Raw genomic sequence first — 21,040 nt, forward strand, 5'->3', positions numbered from 1 at the left:
TAAGCAAAGTCTAAATGAGCTCTTCCTGACAGCTAGTGATGGGCTGGGGGGGAAGGCTTCAGGACCAGATTGTATTTACATTCACATCTAATCTACCTAGGTATCCAGCAAATAGAGCTGCGTTGCCCAAGTGATAGATTTTGGCTGGGGTTGGGTTACAAATCACTTGAATGCGGGGGATAAAGAAATGTTGTTATTCGTGTATGAGTAAAGGACAGTAGAACTGTACTTAGCCTTTGCTGATTTAGGACATCAAGGGAGAGGGTGGGGACAGGTGTTTTGCTTGATGGTCTGCCTGAATCACAAGTACTATTTGACCTGTCTCTCTCCATTGTTTAAAGACAGAGCTGTTTAGGCTTCATAGATAGTCTTTTGTTTTGTTAAGTGACCACTACAGCTGAAATCACTGATAATCAGGTCTAAGTGCTTAGACCTGCTGTGGGAGAGTGTTTCTGTGGAAGAGAAGTCCCAGTCTGCACTAGCAGCGAGGTTCCCCCAATGAGAGCTCAGCTGAAATCACTGAGAGCTGGTGGAACCTCAAGAGATCAACTCGCAGAGGTCACAGTGGCAGGTGGCAGCAGAAAGTGATGGTGCAGGGCCATTGGCAACAGAGCGATGGAGTGAATGGTGGCACAATGAACAACAGTGGCCAGACCGAACAATGAGCAGATGGAGGAATGAACAAGGTACCTTCTTGCTCCCCATCTGGGAGATGAACTCATGTGAAAGCACCTCTGAACTCTGAGTCTCCACGGACCAAGGACAACACTGGTGAGTGTTAATGAGGCTGTTAAGAATGCTGGAGACACAACACAGTTCATGCGAACAAACGTGGCCATGGCATCATACTTTCTATTTAAGCAAGAGATACCACACACTACAAACTGGAGGTCAATGTTAAGTGCATTGTCACTTGTTCATCCTGAAGTTGAACACTGGTTCCGAACAAGACCAGTAAATGCTCACTATCTTTCTGCAAGAAACTCAACTGACTGGCTAGATGCGTATGGTGCAACAGTGAAAGACTCAACAGTTGAAAAAGTGAAGAACTCTCTCGCCACATTCAAAAAATTTGCATACATGGCTGATGAATGCACCAATGCAAATGGGCATCAAGTATTAAGTCATTGTGTACGTTATCTTGATGGCAGTGGTAGGCCAGTAGATGCATTTCTAGATGTTCAAGTTATAGAAGAAAGATTGGCTGCATCTGTGACAACCCACATCTTAGAAGAGTTAAATGCATGTTAATTGGACCCCAAACTGATGGCTGCTTGTGCATTTGATGGAGCTGCAAACTTCTCTGGAAGACATGGTGGAGCACAAGCTTTGCTCAGAGGAAAGTGTAACCCTAATCTCGCTTATACACACTGCAGAGGTCACGTACTCCAACTAGCGCTGGTACAAGCTGCAGACTCTTCAAAAGACATTAAAAAAGCTATAAATTGAATGTCTTCATTATATTCTTTTTTCAGCAAGAGTCCAAAAAGACTGAATATCTTGGAAAATATAGAAGATACACTGGGACTGAAGTTCAAATAATCTAACCTGGGAAAATCCTCTGGCTTTCTCATGAGCGATCTTTGGCTGTTATCTTAAAATTACTCCAGCCGTTATTACTGGCTTTGGAAAGTATCTACCAAGATGGGATGGATCTAAGTAGTGAGACTGGTGGATTACTTTTGCTACTACTGTGACAATGCGGTTCTGGTGGAACCCAACTGAGAGTGCCAACTCAGGACAAATTGCTCAAACAGGGCAGTTACAGCCCAAGGCTGGGGTTTTTTCCACCTCTAAGGCAAACCAAACCAGCCAGACTAGGAGGACTTCGGTCTCACTCCCTGGCTAACCGCAAGTCTCACAAGCAATCTCCTTAGACACCCCAGTTTCCCAGTATTACCACCAGTGCCACTCGTTATGGGAACAAATGGTTATGAAAACCAATACCCCAGTAAAAGAAAAAGGTTCTCCTGATCCCAAAGGACCAAGCCCCAGACCCAGGTCAATATACAAATCAGATCTTACCCACAAATCACGCTGTTGCCAATCCTTTAGAATCTAAAATCTAAAGGTTTATTCATAAAAGGAAAAAGATAGAGATGAGAGTTAGAATTGGTTAAATGGAATCAATTACATACAGTAATGGCAAAGTTCTTGGTTCAGGCTTGCAGCAGCGATGGAATAAACTGCAGGTTTAAATCAAGTCTCTGGAATACATCCCCCGCTGGGATGGGTCCTCAGTCCTTAGTTCAAAGCTTCAGCTTGTAGCAAAGTTCCTCCAGAGGTATGAAGCAGGATTGAAGACAAGATGGAGATGAGGCATCAGCCTTATATAGTCTTTTCCAGGTGTAAGAACACCTCTTTGTTCTTACTGTGGAAAATTACAGCAAAATGGAGTCTGGAGTCACATGGGCCAGTCCCTGCATACTTTGCTGAGTTACAAGGCGTATCTGCCTTCTCTCAATGGGTCCATTGTATAGCTGATGGTCCTTAATGGGCCATCAAGAAGGCTAGGCAGAGCTAACACCATGTTGTCTGGGATGTCACCCAGCAGCACAGTCTAAGTTTGAAATGCAGATAGTATAGAGCCAATATTCCTAACTTCAACTACAAAATTGATACATACATATAGACAGCATAATTATAACCAGCAAACCATAACCTTGTCTTAGACACCCCATTTGACCCCCTTTACACAAGATCTGGGTGCCACTACAGGACCTTGGTTGCAACAATGATCTATATGGTCCCAGAGTATATCAATAACGTCACAACTACGTTCAGAGAAGACTATTGCCATTCTCTCTCTTGTAAGTCTACCGTTGAAACCACTTGGGTCATTAAACAATGCCATCCAGGCATCTGCTACAACAGTAGTAGATCTTTGTCCAACAATAGAAGCTAAATTTGGATCAATCAGAGAGCTATCAATTGAAAAAGTACTGGAAGAAGCAAAGACTTCAGTCCAGAAGTTGACTAATGAAGGCATTTATATTGAATCCTTAAGTGAAGAGGACAAGAAGCGTTTAAGACAACTGAAGAAGTACACAGACTTGATTCTTAAAAATCTACAACAGCGACGTCTAGATTCTACTCAACCTCTACGTAGCTTTTACAGATCCCTGTCTTATAAAACACCGACGGTTGAGTGGAGTGAGGCACTATCAGCAATGGGGCTGCCATGTGCTCAGGACAGAATAGAGAATTTGAACACAGAGTGGAGTATCATACGACGAATGAATGAAGATTTGACGTCAACTTCTTTTTTATCATCATTAGTGGCTCAACCCGATCTTTATGCTATGTTTCCTGGGCTGAAAGAAGGAGGAATTCATCTCTTGCTACTCCCAGTCCCAACAGCTACAGTTGACCGTTCTTTTTCATCATTGAATAGAATTTTGTGTTTTGAAAGAAGTCGCCTTCTGCCTGATCATGTGAATGAACTAATGAGCATATCAGTTGAAGGAATGGAAGTACCAGACACACGGGAAGCCACCAAAGATGAATGCATTGCATTCAAGAAATTCATTAACAGAGTTGTGCAAAATTATAACAAGAAACCAAGAAGGTAGTGCTTCATAGAAGGCTTGAGTAGCCAACTGTAATTTGTTTGATGATTTTAAAATCTAATAAAATGGTCATGAAACATTTTTCAGTTTTTACTATGGTGCCATACAGCCCACCTTCACCCTCACGGTCTCACCCCTCACCGACCCCGCCCTCCCCGTAAATTTGAACACCCCACCTAATTTCAATTCCTGGGGAAAACACTGCCTGTGAGTGATCTTCCAGTGGTTGCAGAAGTCTTGGAGTGAGCAGCAGAAAACTTGGAGAAGGGCTTAACTTGTAGTGGTGTTTAGAGGGCTGCTCTTCCAAATCTGGCAGGCCCAAGTAAAGGTGCTGGATGAGTATAAGAAGGAAGGGCCAAGCAGCCACCTTACAGAATAAAGAGGAAGGTCTGAATTAAAGCAATCAGTGGCCCTAGCCACACTTCACATGTTGTCCCCGTGCGATGGTCCTGCCCGTGGATTCCATCCTTCCTTGGAGTGGCAGCAAGTTTCAGAGTTAAGATGAACGAGGCATTACATTCACACTCTCTGGAGCTATTGTTTCAGGCTGTCTGCGTGCTCAGAGAGGCCAGTTATACTTTGTTCACATTTTCAAGTTTCTCTTGCACATGTGAAAACTAGAAACAGTTTTTTTTAAATGAGAGCTGAGATTGTGCTCTCATAAGAACTGCCATACTGCATCAGACCGATGGTCCATCTAGCCCAGTATCTTGTCTTCCGACAGTGGCCAATGCCAGGTGCCCCAGAGAGAATGAACAGAACAGGTAATCATCAAGTGATCCATCCCCTGTCGTCCATTCCCAGCTTCCAGCAAGCAGAGGCTAGGGACACCAGAGCATGGTTTTGTATCCCTGCTCAACTTGGCTAATACCTATTGATAGACTTATTCAGTTCTTTTTTGAACCTGGTTATAGTCTTGGCCTTCACACCATTCTCTGGCAGAGTTCCACAGGTTGACTGTGACTCCAGAAGCTGATGTCCTAGGCATGGACTTAGAGTAGCTATGCTTTGATATGACTCTGTGACAAGGCAAATGCCTCAGGCTTCAAATCCCATGTATTGATGTAATACAGGTAGAGAGAGATTAGGTGAAATTTGAATGTGGCCTATCAGCAATGTTCAAAAGCTGGTGAAATGCAGCCTTTTACGCAGCCTGTAATGCTGGCCTGCAGCTTTGCCCATGTTACCACATTCCAGGAAAGTGCATAGCTGCTGAGATTTCCTAAATAGATGTGGGTGGCAGAAGTAAATGACCACTTGTCTAGAATCTAAAGTCTTCTCTCATGTGGGAAAGAGGGTACTAGAGATTTGGTTGGTAAAACAATGGGTTCATAAATAGTTCAATGCTCCAGTGGTGAAAGAATGCATATGTCCAAATGACTCTAGAGTCAAAGTTCATGGAGAAGTTAAACATTTAAAAACAATTACACATTTAAATAAAAGAACCAGCATTTTTTTTCTGTTTTTTCTAAATCTTAGAAATATCAGGACTATTGAGTCTGGGATTCTTCTTAGAGTGCTGTCCCTGGACCCTGCATGTAGGCTCCATCTTTCATAATAGCCTCCAGCTATTTTTAAAAGATCATACACCTGTCTTCCCTCTTAATGAGACACCAGAGCCAAAGGTTATAGGCTGAAAGTGAGAGGAAAGATGGCTCAAGGCCTCTTCCTACACTAGATTTCCTCCTTTTGTCCTATTTCTACTTCCTACAATATGAAAGTTGAATTTTCTTCACATCCTTATATATTTGGTTATTTACAGGTATAAATTGAGTTCTTAAAATATTAGTAAGGTAAGACCTTTCTCCATCCTAAATTGTCTGCTACATTGAACACTGGGTTTTTGGATTTCAGTGCTGGATGTTTCTAGGTGTCAGTTCCTTCTTGGAGGAATATTCTTTTTCTAAGAAACCTAAGCAGCTCAACTTCTTCCCTCTCAACCTCTGGTTTGTGGTTTGAAATGGGAAAAATTTAGTATCACTACTTTTGATTTATTCATGTTGCAATTCTCAAGAGCTCAAAGAGTAGAAGGCAGAACTCTCCCAAACAAACAAAATCTTAAATGGAAGTCTCAGGGCTGGGAGGGATCTATTCTGCTTTTCAAGTTAGGGATAAGCCTGAATCTCACTCCCCATTTGTGCTTTGGCCAGGGCCGGCTCCAGGCACCAGCGAAGGAAGCAGGTGCCTGGGGCAGCCAATAGAAAGGGGCGGCAGTCCATCCGTTGTTGGGGTGGCACGTCCGGGTCTTCGGCAGCAACTTGGCAGCAGGTTCTTCACTCCCTCTCTTTCTCTTCGGCGGCAGCTCAATCGGATTTTTATTTTTCCCTTTGCCGCTTGGGGCGGCAAAAAAACTCGAGCTGGCCCTGGCTTTGACACAGTTATGCCTGATTGAGGCCTGGTCTACACTACACAATTAGGTTGCCTTGTGTCAATCTAGCTATGGAAGTGTCTTCACTTAAATTTCGCTCCTGCTGACGTAAGTGCCCTTCTACACCGACTTAGTAACACCACCTCCGCAGCCGGTGTAGAGTCAGTCGATGTAATTAGCTCAATGCAGTGCCAGTGTAGACACTGTACTGCTGACTTTACTGTTAATGGCTTTCAGGAGCTGTCCCACAGTGCCCCACCCTGACAATACGATCAATTCAAGCGCTCCAGGTGAGGATGGGCATTGCCCAACACAAGGAGCCAATACTGCACACACACAAGCAATGTAATAACTGTGGCAGCTGTATACTGACCTACCTTAGGTCAACATAATCTTGTAGTGTAGCCATGACCTGAGAGGGTTTTGCTTTAGCAGTGCTTAATTTGTAATGAAACGTGTGCTGAGTCTCAAGCAATCTTTTTTTTTTTTTTTTTTTTTTTTACTTTGACGTGGCAAGCCTGGAGGTACCAGGGCTATGAAATGTCAAGCCTAGAGGTGGCTGGGCTTAGCTCGGGCACAAATTAACACTGTTCCTTAAGGCTTAACTCCTAGCAGTTGTGGAGGAGGTTGGCTACTCTGGACGCCTGGCTGGGGGCGTTTTCTCCCCTTCCCTCTTCTTCAAATTCCCCCCCGAAGATCTTCCCCGCCCCGTCCGGCGGGATATCTAGGCTGCGGCTTCCCCCCATCTTCTCCTTTTCACTCCAGGGGCCGGGCGCGGGCGCGCTCCCCCTCCGCCCCCCAGCTGCAGCAAGCGGCTTTCCCGGCCGCCAGAAGGGAGCGGCGTCCCCGGAAGAGCCTCTGCGGCGGGACCGAGGCGGCGCTGTGTCTCTGCGATCGATTGAGGCCGCCTTGGAGGTCTCCCGGCCCGGCCGCCGCGGGCAGAGGCTGGGGTGTAGTGCCCGGCTCCGGGCCGCCCCGTGGCTAGCGGCGCGGAGAGGGGCGGCGAGCGGGGCTGCCCTTACCCGCCATGTGGCGAATGGCCACAGCCAGGGCCTGGGCCGCCTGCTTGCGGCCTCGCGGACAGTGCCGGGCCCCGGGGCCGCGCTCCGGCAGCAGGGGGGCAGCGACCGTGGCCGTGGAGCCCGCGGCGGGGCTGGCGGACGAGCCGGTGGCGACCAAGGTGCTGGGGCTCGCCCCGGGGCAGCGGGTGACGCTGAGGGGACTCGTGGTGAACGAGCAGGGCTGCCTCTTCGACTCCTGCGCCCACTACCTGGCGGACAGCCGCGGGGAGGTGGACCTGTCCAGGGACACCTCCCAGGGAGGGGACTACACTGGGGTGGAGCCCATGGGGCTGTTCTGGAGCCTCTCCCCTGCCGGCATGGAGAGACCCTACCAGAGACTCGTGCCGAAGCAGGTTAAGACCCCCATGAAGGTGGAGGTGTCAGTCCACCAAGGGCACAGTCATCCTGGCACCATCCCGGGGCAGGTCCTAGCCAAGGCCAATGTGGAGAGATGGTTCACTGCTCCCGGTGTGCGAAGGATTAGGCTGAAAGAGGGCAGCGTGAGAGGCAGCCTGTTCCTTCCCTCAGGTGAGTGAGGGAAGCTCTGCCTTTTGTGGGCTGAGGCATTGAATCTCCGGCGGCTTCCCTTTTCTTACGTGTAAAGTGGGATGATAACAATCACTCGCCTCTGTAAAGGGCTTTGACATCCACTGATGGAAGGTGCTTCTAAGTGCAAAGTGTTATGCAAAGTACTATCTCATCTGATTAGTGAGGATGTGGGAGAGTGAAAGCATATTTCTCCTGACTCAAGATTCAATAGAGGTTTATAAGATTGGGCCATTTCATTGTGTAAAAATAGTCTAAAAATTGCTCTGAAGCCTTTTATTCCAAAAAGCTGATTTAAATAAGTGGAAGACATGATATAAATGCAAAATATAATTTATCTGAGGATAATCACACAGGATTTCTATTTGCACAAAACAAGACTGTAAAATAGTCCATGTCCTCACACACATACTGCAGCAGTTTACTTTTTTTTTTTTTTTAAGTTCACAAGAATAAGATGAATGCTGAAAATGAAAAGGACTAACCCGTGGTATATACTACTATAATCCTGCTATGTATCTTAGATGTTTATTATAACAGAGTGGTAAAAGCAAAAGATGACAATTTATTAATGCATAACAGAGCAAAAGAAAGGCGGTTGTTATAGATCAGCTCATCACTCCATCTGCAGCTGGGATTCCCCATAACTCTGAAGTAAGGTAAAGTGTGGTGGAGTTCCCAAAATATGTAGAAGGGTGATTGAATTAGTGAGAAGTCATGTTTTCTTCTTAACTGGAAATAGTTCTGAGCCCAGTTAATCGGGGGCAAATCCCCCATGGATTCCAGCGGGAGTAGGATTGTGCCCTATCCGACACTTCTCTTCATTAAATGCATATAAATATGCAGGCCATCTGAAGAGAGTATAGCAAATACATGCATACCAACTCTCTCTCTTTTATGTCAGAACCAAAACTACTCATGAGTTTTATACTATAAAGGAAGCATTTTGCTAGATTGAGGCCTAGATCATGATCTCTGGTTAATTTAGAGGGTGATCCAAGGTCCATTGAAGTCAGCAGAAAGACTCAGATTGATCTGAATGGACTTTGGAGGCCCTTAGTCAGCACTGTCGATTCACCAATATTGAAACCAGGGTATTTTGCTAAGAACCACATCCACTTTACAGGCATGCACAGGGTTTCCACTGAACTTAGTGATAGCCACAAGTCTGCAACCTAGAACTAAATGTGTCTCTTTAAACATTCCTGTTTTGTGATGCTACCATATGTAGCCTAGTTAGTACCTTTGTTTGAATTATATAGTGCCCTCAGTCACAAGCAGTGGCAGTGGAGTATCTTATTCATATACTCAGACCTTCAAGAGTTTCCAAAATGTATAATACAAAAACTTTTAATGCATCTAAAATGTTTTACTATATCCTTCATCTTCCCTCCCCATGGGAACATTCTGTTATATTTCACAAGACACACTTCATCTTTAACTTCTGTTTTTCTTAAATTTGTCATTAGTACCATTGTGGAATAGGAAAAATCTTGCATTTAACACTTGTTCACAGAAGCAGAGGCAAAATGTTTGCCACCCTCCTGAAAACTACATCCAAATGTACAGGTTTACTATTCTATTTTGATTCCTTATTTTCTGCACCCAGATGGAGCAAGGAAGTCAAATATACATTTTATAAAAAGGTCTGCCTCTCTTGCAATTTGTCCTGCTGTCGTCAATGGTAGGGTGTAATTCATTAAAGCCCCAATTTTGCCCATTGAAATCATTTTTTTTTTTTTTTGCCATTGAATTCAATTTGAGCAAGATCAAGACCTAAGATACTTGTTTTTTTCCCTGTATTTTCTGCAGTCTGTATATGGTAAATTGGCGATTCTTTCTCTAACTGAAGAAGAGCTTTATGTTTCTTTGCTGCTATCAATAAAATTGGAGATAAATATATTTTGTTTTGAGTTGTGTTCCATTCAGTTTGGTACACAACCCAGTCTATTGGCACTTATCAGGGCCAAAGCATATTCCATCTGCAACCTGTGCTTTCTTTAAAGAAATCCATGGCCAAGATTTTCATAAATTGATGCCTGAATTTAGGCTCCTAATTCCATACTTAAATACCTATATAGGGGCTTGTCTACACAGGCAAATTGATTGACAGCTCCATGGGCACCATTATGGAATAATAGTCACTTTAGTCCAGAATAATTAGTGTGTATCCAAATCAGTGTAGTAATTTTGGGATCAAAACACTTTTATTCTGGAATAGAGGGGCCACACATGGAGCTATGCTGGAATAGCTATTCTGGTCAATTTCCCTAAGTGGCCTGACTTTCAAAAGAACTGAGCACTCAGAAGCTCCCATTAAAGTTACAGTAAAATTGATGTTTGAGTCAGAGAGCTGCTTCATGCTCAGCGTTTCAGAAAGTCAGGACTTTTATATAGGCCTCAGGAGCCTCAGTTATGGCTCCCATTTATGAAAATCTTGGCCTGTAATTTTGGGCCAGAAGCTGTGTAAATTTGCCGTTATCCCGCTGCATTCCTCTCATGCAGCCTAAAAAAAAATGTTCCTTTTAGTTAGACAGAAGCCACCTACAACATACCAATTTTTTTTTTTTTTTTTAAGTTTAATTAAGGCTTCTGTGATTACCCATGGCTTGCACTGTGAGAATCCCAGAGGAGTTGGACAGAATACATGACCTTAAAATGAATTAGACTTCTGTTAGAAGGCTAACTTTACTAGCAAGAGACTACTATAAAACATAGGGGGGAGGTTCAGGTGGAAACATCAGTAGAGCTTTAGCTGTTTATGTTTGATTCCTCATTTTTGATTCCTCATTCCTCAAGCAGTATCAGGGTGAAATTGACATACTTGTCTGTTTCACAGCTGCTCAGAGGGCTGATAGTAGCAGCAATGAAACTGCTCAGTGATTTCCATTTCAATCTGCTGCTTTCATGAATAACTTTATTGCTGAGGAAAAGTGAGAACTGTTAGAATGAAACGTTGGAAATGAAAAAGAGAACTAGCTCATCTAGTCCAGCCCTTGCACTGCCTGATTTTTCCTTACAATATATTTTCAGTGCTTTGTCTAATTTTAAATGTTCTAAGCAATGGAGCTTCACTGTTCAATAGTCTAGTGAGTCTTACTCAGAGCTTCCATTTCCAAAATCCCTTAAGAGGCAAGAGGTCTATTCTTCCATCAGTGCATCATGTTAAGGTGCATTCACATGAGAATAGATCTGTACCCTCTCCCAACTGTAGATCATTGCAGCAACCTGGATTTGAATGGATCAACCATGCCATCTGACGGCCAGTCAGAAAAATACCAAGATGGCTTGTGCTTCTCACAGATCCAGTGGACATTATTCTTAAACCCTAGGCCAAAGTCTAGACCAGGGGTCGGCAACCTTTCAGAAGTGGTGTGCTGAGTCTTCATTTATTCACTCTAATTTAAGGTTTAGCGTGCCAGAAATACATTTGAACATTTTTAGGTCTCTATAAGTCTATAATATATAACTAAACTATTGTATGTAAAGTAAATAAGGTTTTTAAAATGTTTAAGAAGCTTCATTTAAAATTAAATTAAAATGCAGAGCTCCCCCGGACCGATGGCCAGGACCCCGGGCACTGTGAGTGCCACTGAAAATCAGCTCATGTGCCTCCTTTGGCACGTGTCATAGGTTGCCTACCCCTGGTCTAAACTCATCAGGTATCCATTCTCTACCATGCTAGCAACATGACTAGAAAATAAATGCATGCTACTGTGCAGTAATTGTGACCCAGATCCACAAAGGCATTCAGGGCTCCTAACTTCCATTGATTGCCTAGTATCAGAGGGGTAGCCGTGTTAGTCTGAATCTGTAAAAAGCAACAGAGGGTCCTGTGAGACCTTTTGTTAGTCTCAAAGGTGCCACAGGACCCTCTGTTGCTTTTTATTGATTGCCTAAATACTTTTGAGGATCTGGGCCAATGAGACTGACTGCAACAACACATTGGTTTAGCATATGAGCTGCTTCTTCAGGATGAGAAGGCAAAGCCTTTGGAAAGCACATTGGGTGCAGTTAAAAAGTACGTTTACTTGTTTGAGCAGGTGTACCATATAGCTGAAATGAGAAGTATCACTAGTACTGATAATATCTTGCCAGTGGAAAGGTAATAAAAAAATTTCTATTAATTGTGCCTACTGTATTTTGCAGTTCATTCTTTAATATATTCCCTCTAATATCTTGGCCTGATAACAATATTGTTGTTCTTTTTCTCATTTTTGTAGGGGACGGCCCCTTTCCAGGAGTGATCGACATGTTTGGTGATGAAGGTGGATTGATTGAGTTCAGATCCAGTCTCCTAGCCACCCGTGGCTTTGCTGCTCTTTCTCTGCCCTATTTTGACTTTGAGGATCTGCCCACTGCCATGAAGGATTTGCACCTCGAATACTTTGAGGAGGCAGCTAGATTTCTACAGCGTCACCCAAAGGTGAGTGTAATGAGATAAATTCCTGTAGACGCATTAGTTTGGATATGGGGATAGGAGAGAAGACTCATCAACAGTTCTGTGTTGGTAGCAATATGTGTGGGCGGGGAAGAACAATAGTACATTAATTTCCGTGGTACTCTAGGAAATAGCAATTTCTGCTGGCCAGGTCTGAATGGTTATACCCTAGAGTGCAAGAGTTCACAATATTTTACCTGAGTTCGCACCTTTTGTGTTCTCTGAAAAATCGGACACAAACGGGGGAAACAGGATTATAATCCTGGTCTGCATTAACAGTTCCCATTTGTAATTTTCCAACAGGAACTTAATTTTGTACAATGTTCCTGGAATAATCCACCACAGTCTCATTAATGCATGTGCTTCTCTTTGCTTCCACTCCCTTTCTCCCTCTCTTTATTTATCTGCAGGTGAAAGGGCCAGGGATTGGAGTAATCGGGACAGGGAAAGGGGCAGAACTGGCATTTTCTATGATTACTTTCCTGCCGCAGGTAGTGGCTGCTGTCTGTATCTCTGGCTGCAGCGCCAATACAGTCGCTGCTCTTCACTATGGTGAGCTGACTCTGCCTGGGTTGCGCTTTGACATGAGCAAGATCAGCATTTCTGAGACTGGTGTGTTTGATATTTTTGACGCTCTGGATGACCCAATGGATCCAGCTAATTCCCACTGCCTCATCCCCATAGAAGAAGCAGAAGGTCATTTTCTCTTGGTGGTAGGAGAAGATGATCGCAATTGGAAGAGCTCTTTATTTGCCAAGATGGCAATTGAGCGCCTGCGCCAACATGGGAAGGACAACTTTAAACTCTTGAGTTATCCAGGAGCAGGCCACCGAATTGATCCCCCCTTTTTGCCATTTTGCTCAGTAGCCCTGGACTGTGTCCTAGGGTTGCCCATTCTGGGTGGTGGGGAGAGAAGAGCACATGCGCATGCACAGGAACACTCCTGGGGGAAGATCCAGGAGTTTTTGCACTTACATTTGGGATGAACATCTCATTACCTGAAAGCTGCCAATAAATTGCAGGGAGCTGAGAGATGAGCCACCCAAGGGAGTAGAGGACTGGGGGAAAAGTTAAATATGCATTTCTTGATCAAATGACATCTCAATGGCAGGTGTAAACATGGAGATGGGTGAGGATTTGTTTAAGGTGGTGGAAGGGGCTATAGCTAGGAGTATTGGGGAGAAATGGAACAATGGAAAACTTCAGGGTTCACGTTAGTAAAAGTTTCCTGATGCCAAGATCACTTTAGACTGGGAAATAATCACCCAAGGAAGGTGGTAGAAGTCCCCTCGCTTACAGCATGTAAAGGAGCCCAGCAATCTTGCCAAGCCTGCAGAGAATGGCAGTCAAGGAGACTGACCTGCACCTAGTGGAATGATGGCAGCCCAAGATAAGATTTTGAAACAGCCATGCCCTGTGAGCTGGACATGTTTGGCTCACCCTTTGGGACTTGAATCCAGCTAGTTCAGCCCAGATGTCTTCCACTAGCATGTGTCCCCACAGAGCACTCTATTTTAAAACTGTAACTGTTTGCTCTGTCTGCTTTGGAAATCTTTTCTATTTGAATTTTATCTGGGGTGCATACCTGGATACATGTGTCTGACATCTTGATGTTGGTTATCAGCTTTCAGCAAGCACAGCCAATGGCTCCTTACATAGCCAATTGGTTGCAAAGAAAGATGAAGTGTTTTCAATGCCTGCTAATGAGAGGGGTAGTGCCAGCAGTGATTTACTAGTTAGGTATTCAAGAGGGACTCATCTTTATCTGTGGTGTCTTAGGCTGGAATCTAATACTTGGCTAGTGGATATTACAGTTCCACTGGATAGCTTGGTTAAATGCAGTTTTGTTATATGCATTGATATATTTCCTTCTTTCTTCCTGCAGTCCGGTCTTCTAACTGCCTGTTTTTAAAGTAGTAATGACTGTTGTTAAATGAGGGATGTGAGGAAGCCAGTTTTTGGAATTGCCTAGTAATGGATAGTGGCCATCAGTAGCCATTGGATATTGAATGGCTGATAACCACTATTAAGGGGAGCAGAGGAGCAGATGGATGATTTGAAAAGATGTAGGGAGCCTGGCCAACAGAAGGCAGTAGAGTCATACATTAAATGGCTGTCGTAAACAGCAACCAGCTTAAGTATCAGACAATCAAAAATGAAAAAATCCTGGGATAATTCTCCTGTAACTGCCCAGGAATGGGGGAGCAATTGTGGCCACAGCTGCCAGGGGAATTGTTTCCATTCTGATTAACTTTAGGCTAATGGCTCCCCTCTTGCCTGCTTAGGAGGCCTGCCCCCTCCCATCATCTTGAGGGAAAGGAATCATTTCTTCTTTAATATTTCAGACCTCAGCTAGTCCTCTGAAATAGTGGTAGTGCTAGAAGCCTGGTTCCCAAGTGCCACTGCCAGCACAATTCCCTTTCCAGCGTCCCTGTTGTCAGAGCAGCTTAAAAGAGCTGCCCAGGAGGAAATGGAGCTTTGGCTTGCGACCTTGACTTTTATTTAGTGTTATGGAAACTTCTTTCCCTTTTCTGGTCTGCTGTCAGCATGCTGGTGCTTGGTTATGGTTGAATGTGTCTTGCATGGGGCTCTGATGCCTAAACCTTCCCTGAAAATAGATAACAGTAGCACAGGCCTGCAGCCAGCTCTAATAAGCACAGTAGTGCTTCCTGCACTTACGTGACTACTTCTTCACCAAATCTACTCCAGGTTGTGACCAGAGAAGGAGAGGTTGTCCATTGGTTTCCCATGTCTGCACTTTCTAACCCTCCTTCTCACATGTACCTCCACCAATTGGAGCCAGATGCCTGATTGCCTTAGGTTGGGCAGTGCTTCCTGCCAGCCTGTTTTGTTGCCCTCTCAGAGTTGCCTACTGAATCTCCATTGTGTCTTCTTACCTATGCAGATCCAGGTTTCTAAAATCCAGTGTAATTCTAGTCAAACTGGGCCAGTTAGAGGTATAAGTCCAATCAAACTTCTGGGTTCATGTATAAATAGATTCTGAATGTAGATATTGTTAGGTTTCTCTGATTTTAAATGAATATCACATTTTTCATTAATTATCAAAAAGCCAATGTTAACAGTTGTCAAAAAACCAAAAAGAGAAAAAAAACAGGTGGCTTAAAATGCTCTCACTTTATTCATAAAGCAAAATCCTTTAAACTTTCATTTTAAATTTGTAAAAGCACAGTAAAGGGGCAGGAAAGCCATTTATTAAAACATTTAATATTGTGTAGAAATTAGGCTGCTTTTTTTTTTTTTAATTGTTCAGATTTTTCAAAGGGGAGAAGGAAAAAACCTAAAAGCACTTAATACTGCAATTTGATTGTGTAAATACATCTCACACTCAGAAGATACTAATGACCAAAGAACACACAGAATGATCTGTAGCAAATTGTTTCTAAAACTCAAATTCTAAAATGCATTTTATTTACACTGCAAATGGAATACCATTATAAACATGCAGTATGCCTTAAAACAGAGTGCCTGGTTATAGCCATATTTAAGACCTTATTTTTAGGCCCTGGGTCTACATTCTTTACTCAGGAAAAACTCCCAAAGAATTTCAGTAGAAGTAGTGTCTGAGTAACAAATGCATGATCAGGGATTTTGGGATCCCTAGATCAAGGTAAAATTAATATTGGAGTTGCAGAATTGTTTCAGAATCTCCTTCTGTGCAAGACTGGCTATGGTTCAACCCTTGCACTAGGTTGATAATGCCATAAGTATCCTGCTTCAGCTCCGCTGAAGTTAGTGGCCAAATTCCTATTGACTTCAGAAGGGAGCAAAATCAATCCCAAGGTGTCATATCAACTCAGCTGATGGTTATGCAGTCTGACAAATAAATTACATTGATCCCAATAAGGAGGTTTGTTCAACAAATTACTAGCGATTTGTTCATTTGCAAGTGGGATGATGGAGCTAGTTTGTGTGAACTGACTTTATTTGCAATATTTTCTTTTTGCCTGTTTTCATGAATAGCTTTCAATAAATTTCTAAAATGTGTTGTTAAAGTTTTTTTTTTTTTTTTTTTTTTTTTAAACAAAGGTTTCTGGGGAGGAGGAAGTGAAGGCACTCTGCCTATGATCCTATACCAAATATGTTTCTGCTAAAATGGTCAGCAGTGAAATAGTTAAATGATATTAGTTTTGTCCCCATGAGGCTTCAGAGATGAATGAGGCAGTTCATACTACTTAGAGCTTCTGCATCTCTCTTGTCAGTCTCCAGCCCAAGATAACACTGCCTCAGTTACAGTTCTGTTCCCTTTCGCAGAGATTTTCTACTTTCCAGATCCTTCCAGACTTACACAAATCCATCTTGCTTTCTGCCTCAGAAGATTCTGGGGGATCCAAGCAAAGGTCCCTAGTTTCTGTACTTCATCTGTGTTACAAATGGTTGATTTTTATGGAGATGAGCTTTACTCTTGTCAGTTTAAGATATCCCTTTACTGTTAGATGTCTCTAACGTGCTTTGAACATGAACTGCACTGAAAGTATTACCATATTAACCACTCCAGAGATGCTGAACTTGCATGACAATAGGGTACTCTAACCTATATACTTTTGAAGTGATGACATGCAGAGGGAATGTCACCAAACCATCAAATTCTGCTACAGCAAAAGAGCTGAAGTAGGAGACTTGCATGTCTCCCCCATAAAGAAACCAAAAGTCATTTTCTGAGGTACCAGCATTGATAAGGATCCCGTGTAGGCATCATTTGTTTAGGGCAAGTGCATGGGGCTGTAATATGCTTTGTGCCTGAATGAGTCAGTCTGTCACAGGCAGCACATGTATTGCCAGACAGAGAGCCCTGTTCTCTCCTTTCCACGCACTTTAAGACGCAGCACCTGAAACCGCTGCCAACCCAACAGCCATACCTGCCAGCATCCCATCTTGACCCCTAGACACGGTAGCGATGTCAGCTAAGTTGGGTGGGGGGATCACTAGCCTGTCCCCCAGAGCAGCCGCAAGTGGCAAAGTGAAGAGGGCCTAGCAAAGCGCATAGGGCCTGTCAGGATGGGCAGACAGGAGCCATCTGACACCCATTGCACACTCACCACAGAGCACAGCGGAGGAGAACTGGAAAGACAATACCTGGTATTCCACAATGCGCTGTGCATGTCCGGTGAGTGTTGCCAAGTCTCACAAGGAGACAAAAAAAGCAGCACTACATTTTAGAGGAGGTGTTTTTATACAAATTCTTTTTTTTTTTTTTTGTAATCATATAAGTCCACACAAGTGTATGTAACACTTCTCCAGGTGGAGTCGGTAGCAACCAGGACCGGCTTCAATATCTAGGGGGTTTTCTTTAACACCACCACAACACAAAACTGGCTCAAGCCCCCACCCAGTACTTGGGACAATTACATGCTGTAGGCTGCTGCTCCTGATGCTGTGTTACCTTGGTCTGGAGACATACAACAGAAATGCAAAAGCTTAAACAAAGTAAACTCACTGGAAAAGTAGCAAAAAGAAAACGCTCTAAACCCTCCCTTACATTAATATGAACTGTAATCAGTTAAAATAGTAGGCAAACAATTTTCAGAAAGAGATTTTTTTAAGTCCCTTTAAATTTGTTTGTTAAAAAATAAAACAAAACTCTTCTCTTTGCAATACTAATAAGTATGAATGTGAATCTTCTGTGTTATCTTAATGAACAGGGAGATTAGTGAAAGGGTGTGTGTGGATGTGTATGACTAAGCAGTTGTCTGTGTTTAACCAGGTATACTATGGCAAGGAAGAGAGTATCTCTAACCTTGAGATTGTGAGAAATAGCTGTTTGTCTGCACAGAAAAGCAGTTTATACGTAGAAGGAATTTCTGAATGTCCATCTAATATCTCAGAAATGAATGTGGAATTAGATGAAGCTCAGGAAGAACTCATTGCTCAGGAAAGTGTTTTAGAGCAGATTAAAGTTAATAGTCACGTTAAAGCCCTAAGTGAGGAAGGGAAGGGCAGATTTTTTTGTGGGTGATGGAATGCTGACAAGTAAAGCTTGTGCAAGCGATCCAGAATAAAATAGAAGTGATTTGCTTAAAGTAGCTCAGTATGATGAACCACTGTTTGTGGTAAACAGCTGTTTATCTGTTGAGGGAGACACTGTCTCCAATTGTTTGTCTGTTGGGAGTGGCAACTTGCCTGTTAAGGAAGCCTTCCCACTCTCCCATGTCTGTAGTCAGCTAGGGATGCTGTGATAAGGGAGAGAAAGGCAAAGAACATTTAGGTGAGTCTAGGCAGCTTTGTGAGCTGATGGCTTTGTCTAATCAGCCGTTTGGGAAGGCAAGGTTAGTGAAACATGAGTATCTCTATGCCTTACCTGTTACCAGTGTGAAGAGTTGTGAGAATGAAGGAAATGTTCCTGTGTCTGTTAGGGGTAATGACTCGCCTATGGAGGGAGCTACCCCAATCTCCAAGCATTTATCTGAACAACCATGTGTGCTGGGACAAGGGAAAGGAAATCCCAAGTTGTTTGTCTGTTGAGACTAGCAGCATGACTGCTGACGGAAAGTTTGTCTCCAGTTTTTTGTCTGTGGAGTAGACAGAAAGTGCCTCTCAGCTTATGCTGGTTGTGGAGTGGTCAGTTGTCCCAGAGTTGGTTATGGACTTAAATGTCTACTTCCCTCCTGGGTTTCAATTGTCTATGGTCCCAGCATAGGCGTGCGCAGCACATTTCATTAGGGTGTGCACCCAGGAATTTTTTTTTTTTTTTTTTTAAAGGCGAACATCTATTGAATATTCAGTCATAAAAGGACATTTTTATTCACCAAGCAAACTAAAGAAACTAAAAAACTAAACTTTTTTTTAAATTAACAACTAAAAACTTTACTTAAAAAATACAAACTTAAAAAATGAGACAAAATACCAAGTTTTTGCTGTCGTGATAATTAGGTGTATACAAAAGATAGTCAATTTTCATGATCTTTATCTTTAACCAGATAATGAGGTAACCCAAATTGTCCAAAACTAAGGTTTCTTCATCTTCCTGTCCTAGAGAATGAGACGTTGCTCACCAGGTGTTATGGACTTAAATTCCTCAATCACATCATTGTAATTAACTGACGAAGCCAATTCTTGTTCAATGTACAAAATCATGAGCGAGTCGAGGTGCTGTTGGGTCATTGTACTACTTAGTTTGTTTTTTACATGTGCTAGTTTCGAAAAGGCTCCTTCACATGAACAGCTTGTAACAGGTAAGATGCAAAGAATTGAATAGATTTGTAAAAGGCCTGGAACATGCAAGACCGATCCGATTCCTTTAGCCAATCAAGCCACTCTCTGGTGGTGGTCGTAGTGCTACCTTTAGGAACAGATCCGTCATAACCCCGAAGCAATCCGACTTCAGCTTCCAACTCATCCAGGGACACTTTAAATTTGTTGGCAATGATTCTCATATCATCCCTGCCAATGTCTAAGCTCAGCCGTTTTCCCATTGCAGTCACAATTTTACAAGTCTCCTGTTCAAATCGCTGGTCAATGCCGGTAATCACTGAATCTAGGAGTGGGTAAAAAGAAGATATTCTCTCCTGCTCCTCTTTTGTATCAAAGTGATGCTGGGACTCAAACGCATCATCAATATGAGTGGACATTTTTCTCTTCTTAACTGGGGGAATCGATATATCATTCTCTACACACATTTTCACACTGTCATTGAAAACATTGAAAATATTCTGGCCACTTCTCATCGCAGCCAAAGAGTTACACAAGCTTTTCACCCGTCATTGCAGTAAGTAAATTGAGATCTGGAGCTTGAAGAGCCTTACTCACTTTTACCACCATCTGGAGAATAGGGTGCATCATGTGAAGGGCAAAGATGAACTTGAATGAATTCAGTTCATGGATAAGGCCCCTGGCTTTTATTTTAGCGTCAGCAAGGCAAGTTGTTTCAATAATCTCTTGTAAAGCTTGTAAAATGATGGAGTAGTTTTGTTTTACAGCAGCCACTGCTTCTGCTCTGCATGCCCATCTTGTGTTTGATAGTGACTTCAAAGTCTTCAACGGGGATCCTACTTCTTGTGAAATCTTCTCCTTTACTGCATGTCGCACAGGACTCCCCTCCACGAAGGCATAAAGAGTCTGAATAACACCCAAAAAAATCAAAAGACAGCTCTGTTTTGTTTACTTGAAGTGCATGCATCTACTAGGCCTAGGTTCAAACAATGCGCATAGCAGTGTACATAGAGTATTTCACTGTTTCTTTACATTTCATTTGAACTCCCGCAGTACATCCAGACATAGTAGATGCGCCATCAAAACAGACAGACATCACTGATGACCAGTCAATTTTAAGAATGACAAGGATGTCATTTAACTGGTCAAAAATAGACTGAGCATCAACTGTTAATAGTCTCTGAACAGACACAAAATGTTCAACTGGACTATGTTTTTCATTGTCAAAAATACCGCATCACAACAGACATCTGTTCATGGTGTCCACAGTCAGTAGTGTCGTTTGCAATTATTGAGACCATTTTTCCATTTAGTGAAGATGCAATCTTTTGTTGCACAACGTTGTGCAAGGCCACAATTAAATCATTTTGGATGCGATTAGTCAGATAGGTAGCGTTTCGAGGAGATTATTGCACATCTTTTGCCATTACAGGATCATATTTTTGGAGCGTATTGACAAGATTTAGAAATAAACCTCTCTCAAAACTGTCAGCTTTTTCATTGTGACCCCTGAATGGTCTCCCATCTTTCACCAAACACAGAACAATGTCAATCAGTTGCTCCATTACACTTCGGTTATGGCACTGTTCTTCTTGTTTAGACAGAGAAGCCTGCTTGCCCTATGGGCAAAACGTATGGAAAGAAGAGGATCAATTTATACAGAGGGCTGAAGAGGGACTCCCAAAGTGCATTAATTAACACTTAATAAATACATCAAAATTAAATACATTACAGAGATAAGAACCTGTAATGACAACTTTACTTCATGAGATGCTCTAGAGAAAGAAGACCCAGAGGGAGTAATGGTAGGGGGAATCCCAGGGAGACCAAAGCGGCTGGTAGAGGGAGCAGACAGAGAACAAGGGTAGAGGCAGAGTGGCTGCAGGGT

At 43.0% G+C, this 21,040-nt stretch overlaps 1 protein-coding gene across 3 annotated transcripts in view; it reads left to right on the forward strand.

Moving 5' to 3' along the window:
- Positions 1-6,471: 6,471 nt before the first annotated feature.
- The window catches only part of LOC128835486 (dynein axonemal light chain 1), a 41,274-nt gene continuing 26,705 nt past the window's right edge, over positions 6,472-21,040 (forward strand). The window contains exons 1-3 of one of the 3 annotated variants that reach the window (XM_054024999.1): positions 6,481-7,526; positions 11,768-11,970; positions 12,396-15,990. In XM_054024999.1, the coding sequence (XP_053880974.1) occupies positions 6,965-7,526; positions 11,768-11,970; positions 12,396-12,971 (1,341 nt within the window). In that variant the 5' untranslated portion in view covers positions 6,481-6,964 and the 3' untranslated portion in view covers positions 12,972-15,990. Of the gene's footprint in view, positions 7,527-11,767; positions 11,971-12,395; positions 15,991-21,040 lie in introns of those variants that run through there. The other 2 variants (XM_054024998.1, XM_054025001.1) reach the window with 2 other exon arrangements.

Source organism: Malaclemys terrapin, chromosome 4 (genome assembly GCF_027887155.1).
Source record: "Malaclemys terrapin pileata isolate rMalTer1 chromosome 4, rMalTer1.hap1, whole genome shotgun sequence".
NCBI lineage: Eukaryota > Metazoa > Chordata > Testudines > Emydidae > Malaclemys > Malaclemys terrapin.